Here is a 5010-nt window from a genome sequence, read left to right as displayed (position 1 = left end):
CTAATCACTATTTACTTTTTTTTACTAGAGAAGAAGACCATATTGCTACTACTGACTTTGTTCGTCGGGAAAATAGTAGTAGGGTAGAAGAACATGGTTAAACAATCAAAAGCATTTTATTATCCGCTGCATGTGTAGACAACAGTCAGTTATCTTCCACATTATCTTCCTAGCGATATGTTTTTGACAATCCACCGTAAAAATTTTCAACTTTGAAGAATTCATGAAAAACGCTGCTATAGCATCGAAACGACTAATCAGCATCCCAACAATTAATAATCCAATAAAATTATCAACTACACTTGACCTATTTGAAGAAAGCTGTATGTATATAACTATAGCTATATGACCGTACAGATTTCGGTAAATACATTCCGAATTATTTACAAGCAGTTAAAAAAACTTTATAGAACTAATAACGAGAAAGAAGTTACGTGTATGATTTTACAATCCCCTTCTATTGTTTTCATATTTCATTACTAACATTTCAATAGATTCAGTCTCATGTATAACTTGTTAAAAGCAGCACAGCCAAGAATTTGAAAGGTATCCTTTTTTTGTAGGTATGTCATATATTGTATACATACCTTTGAGGGTTATTGATAAATAAATCGCCCATATTCTACCGTTTCAAAAACGTATAAGATACTAGAAAAATGATATACATTTTAAAACACATGTTATAAGATCTCTTGGCCTTGTTACTCCGCACATTGGTTCCTTTACAGTATCTTAAACATCAATTTATTACTAGTGCAGGAGCTATGGTAACCAATCACTGTCGTAGCTTAGTTCTCCATTTTCCGATTTTTGAGAGGCTTTTAAATCTTCCCCATCTTCACTATCTATAACATCAATTACCTCTACGTCGGTCGCACTTCCTGCAGCGTTAACACTATTCTCTTCTGTTTTGGGCCGTAGTGATAAAGAACGGGTCTGTAAGCTGGTAGATCTTACATTTGGCATAATTACATCAACTTCTTTCACAGGTGTTATAAAGTTTGTTATGGATAGTTGCAAGGCTTTCCTTTGTGGGCGAATATCTCCCTGGTACCAAGAGGCAGGCACTGTTGGAGTACGATTTTGATTGGAATTTCCATATGGTACCGTGCTGATCACTTCACGCGGTCTTATAAATTGGACGAAGCGTTTCAACTCATCAAAACTTGAATGTTCCGAATATTCTACTCCCACGATGTTGATCCGCCCTCGGTACTGTGGTTTGCTATTTTTCTCCCATCCACTAGGCCGTATTCCAATTACACAATCGTATCGGTCATGAAACTGATTCATATATTCGCCCAATTCCTGAAGAAATTCCCAAAAGAATGTAATCCATTAAATACTGCTACAAAAAAATATTGTTATCAAATCATCATACTTACATCGTACGAAAGTTTTTTCATGGCCAGCACGTGTATATTTGCTTTGAGTGGATCTGCCACAAGCACTGACAGATATTGTGGATCTGCTATCGCTTTTAGCGCTTTACATCGATTTGGTTCCGTCCATACTTTCATTCCAGTGGCCATAGCTAACTCGAGCCAAACCTTCTCCTTGCCTATCAGATAGCTTCCACAGACGATTAGCACCTTTTCACCGATGTGTTTTTTCAGGAATGCTGTTACAGCTTCTCGGGCATCCGCAACGCTTTCCCACTGTGACTTGAAAGCGTACTTTGACGAAAGGTACGTAGTGTCTAGGTAAATACAATCGATCGGGAAATTCCAAAACTCTGGATACTCTTCCATTTCGGGAGATGCTCGAAAATCTCCCGTGTGTAGCATATTGCTTCCATTTGGCAAGCGAAACAAAAACATTATTCCACCAGGGCAACTAAAAAAAGTAGAAAACAATTAATCGATCGATTTTGGTGATTACATTGGATTACTTACTGATTAGCATCCAGTGCTATTATTTCGACATCATCAATAGTGATACTCTGATGCAGGTCTATCACGCGGTAAAATTCTTCGCTCACATTTATAAAAGTCTTTACAAGCCGAGCCGTTATTGAAGACATTATTATAGGCTTCGAGAATGTTTTCTTCAGCCCAATGTAATGATCCGCATGAAAATGCGTTAGGAAGTAGTGCGTAACGCCCTCAATATCACCGTATCGAAACGCATCAACAGCAAAATTGGTCCCCGCAATGATTTTGTACGATGGACACATGATTTTTTTTCTAAATGTTGTCCTACCACTATTCATTCCCTTGCTACGAGATGATTTTGGTGCGGGTGTTACTTTGTTGTTTGGTGTTTGGAAAATGCCACTCGGTCGCTTACGGGGTTCAATAGTTTTGTACTTCATTATGGGAAGTTCAGTCTTATGCATGACTTCCACATCTTCAATGTTGTTGTTCAATGTTGGTACACCAACAGGAAATGCTACCCGTTCCATGTTCCAATCTTCTCGTACAGGATCGTAACATGCACTTTGCACACGTTCGATACGTTCCATAATTTGGGATGTGCTCATCTCGGAGGCTGTTTCCGGTATAGTGAAGGGGGAAGCATGTTGTGAAAAGCTCAATCGCTCGATACTTTCATCTACTGTTACATTTAGCATTTTTTCCACATCCATGTCACCTGTGATGATCGCTGGCATAACCGATTCTTTCAGTACTCGACAATATCCAACACGTTCCGGATCTTCCTCTTTGTTGAAAAAGTTTGTTATTCGTTTTTGCGAGTCGTCGAAGTATTTCTTTGTTAGCATCTTTATGTTGGTGCTTGGACAAATCTTACGACGTACTTTACCTATTTCTTTTCTAGGACCCGTTTGTGAACCATTATTTTTCACCGAAGAGTTAGCTAAAAGCAAAACATTATCATTTGTATTAATTACATTAACAATTGAAACATTGCATACGACACCATACCAGTTTTGCTGCGTTTGCCTCCAGTGGTCCAGTTCGTCGACGTTTCCGAACTATTGCTTGCATGTTTCGATGGAGTAAAGTACTCCTGAATCGATCTCTTCGATGGAGTTTCGCCATTAATTTCATCGTCACTTAGTATAATGATAGTTTCCACTGAACACATATCTTTCCTTACAGATATTCTGCAGGAGCTAGCAGCGTTCTCTGGGCCCACCGGTTCGGAAATCGAACCACTTGTTTGTTGCTCCGTAACTGGTGATACTTCTTGATCGGTAACAGATATAGCAGGGATTTCCACACATTTTGGCAGAGTTTCCCTCGATTGTGACGCATTTGACACGGTTTGTGGACAGTCTTGTTTCGTTTTTCCTCTCTTACGAGTCAATGATAGGGATAATCGATTAGAACTTCGTAAAGTTCTTCTCGGCGGTGAGGTTGCCATGACTAACAATTTGTTTATTCGTTCAACTGCGATTGTTTTCGATTTTACACCAACTGACGTTTATTTTGGCGCTGCAACTGTATGTTGACATTTCAGGGGCGTCTAAGCGTGGAATGACGGTTGGAAGTCAACATGGTAGAAAGCAGATCTGTAGGAAAATTGTTTTATGTGAATATTCATAATTCCCTAATTAATACTCTCTGGCGTGGACTTTAGTACACATAGAACGTTGCTAAGATAAAATGACGATACGCGATATTTACATGCGATACATGTACATTTTAAGCCTCGGAATGAGCTAAACAAAAATGCCGTTAAAAAAATGTCATAAGGTTGTGTATGCTTTTACTTACTTATCGAATGCAATTTTTCACGAACTGTATCATTATTTCAGATAGACTAATCATTCAGAACGTTGTTTCTCAGCTTTATTTGTACAAATCGACAAGACAAGTGTGGTATATTTTTAAATAAATCTAATGATAAACACCTTCTAGGTTTGCCTGGATTTCAAACAAATAGTTTACTTATATCTTCATAAGCAACGTTGCTTACTAACCGTCCTTTCAGTGGTCCAGAGGCTATTTCAATTGTTACGCTGTATCGTTCCGTGTTGATGGCTTTCAACAAAGCTGTACAACCACGATAGCCTCCGTTCAAAACTAAAATTTGTTTCCCAACAGCAGGTATAACGGTCTCCAAATGGGCTTGATCTACCTTCAATTTTTCTCCCGTTTCGAGCAGTTTAACTTTTGCACGGTACTTTTCAAACACCTCTACTACAACACCTTTCTCTCTGTAATATTTCTCACCCAAGGAACGGGTTATCAGTTTTACTACGATTCCCTCAGCCAACCAATAGTCCTTACGGTTGTTTTTTTCCTTTTTCTGCTCCTCTTCTTTGATAAGCTCATCCAGCGCAGATATTTTTTTCGTCTCTCCACTGCTAAGAGAGGGTTTTACCTTTTTCTCCTTCTTCGAATCGTCCAACAAATCGAAAGGACGTTTGATTCCCACTGTCGAAGCAGTATGTTGAGAGAGTTTTCCCGTTAGTTTTAAGTCAATTTTTATAGTTTCCTCCTCATTTTCTCGTTTTAGTTCCGAGTAACCTGAGCCGCTAGGTTCATCCTCATTTTTCCCTCGACGAACCTGCTCTTCAATGAACTCCGCCAAGCGTTCCGCATCATCTTTGTCCATTTTTTGTTTTTTCGCCACCTTTTCCTGCATAGCTAATGTCTCTGGATCACGGTCAATGTAAGTGATAAACCATCCTTTATCCGTTTCATCCACTACACAGTGACCATTTCGGCCCAGATACTTCACAAAGTCGGACAGCGAATGCCATTTCGTAGCGTTCATATGAAGATGGTGACGATCTGCAATGTATTCTTGGTACACCTTGTTGGCAGCAACGCGCTTTGTACCAAATTGACGCCGCAATATTTGAAGGTATCCTGTCAAGAACTCTGAAGAAAATCCGTCGATAAAACGGCCAGCATTGTCCGCAAATAGCAGAATCTGGCGCTGATGCGATTCGCTCATGGTGTGGCACTTGAACCCGTTTTCATCGCGACACTGTTTTTCGCACATTTGACAATACCAACGAAGCTTTTGCAATCCCTTGGCCTTCATTTTATTTGCCAAATATTTAGGCGTACCAACTTCTGCTTTTCCTTTGCCCAT

General features: G+C 39.4%; 2 protein-coding genes across 2 annotated transcripts; both read right to left on the bottom strand.

Annotated features, from left to right (window-relative positions):
* Positions 1 to 762: 762 nt before the first annotated feature.
* On the bottom strand, positions 763 to 3327 carry LOC128708493 (uncharacterized). Its single transcript, XM_053803471.1, has 4 exons — positions 2886 to 3327; positions 1896 to 2817; positions 1386 to 1836; positions 763 to 1308 (listed from the first exon to the last, which is right to left on the bottom strand). The coding sequence occupies exons 1-4, from the start codon at positions 3325 to 3327 to the stop codon at positions 763 to 765; spliced, it is 2361 nt and encodes a 786-aa protein (XP_053659446.1).
* A 510-nt stretch (positions 3328 to 3837) lies between these two features.
* LOC128707952 (DNA/RNA-binding protein KIN17) lies at positions 3838 to 5010 on the bottom strand. Its single transcript, XM_053802909.1, has one exon. It carries the CDS (start codon positions 5008 to 5010, stop codon positions 3838 to 3840), a length of 1173 nt encoding a protein of 390 aa, XP_053658884.1.

Source organism: Anopheles marshallii, chromosome 2, assembly GCF_943734725.1.
Source record: "Anopheles marshallii chromosome 2, idAnoMarsDA_429_01, whole genome shotgun sequence".
Lineage (NCBI taxonomy): Eukaryota > Metazoa > Arthropoda > Insecta > Diptera > Culicidae > Anopheles > Anopheles marshallii.
The sequence above is the reverse complement of the archived record's forward strand: the minus strand, read 5'-3'. Positions and strand labels throughout refer to the sequence as shown.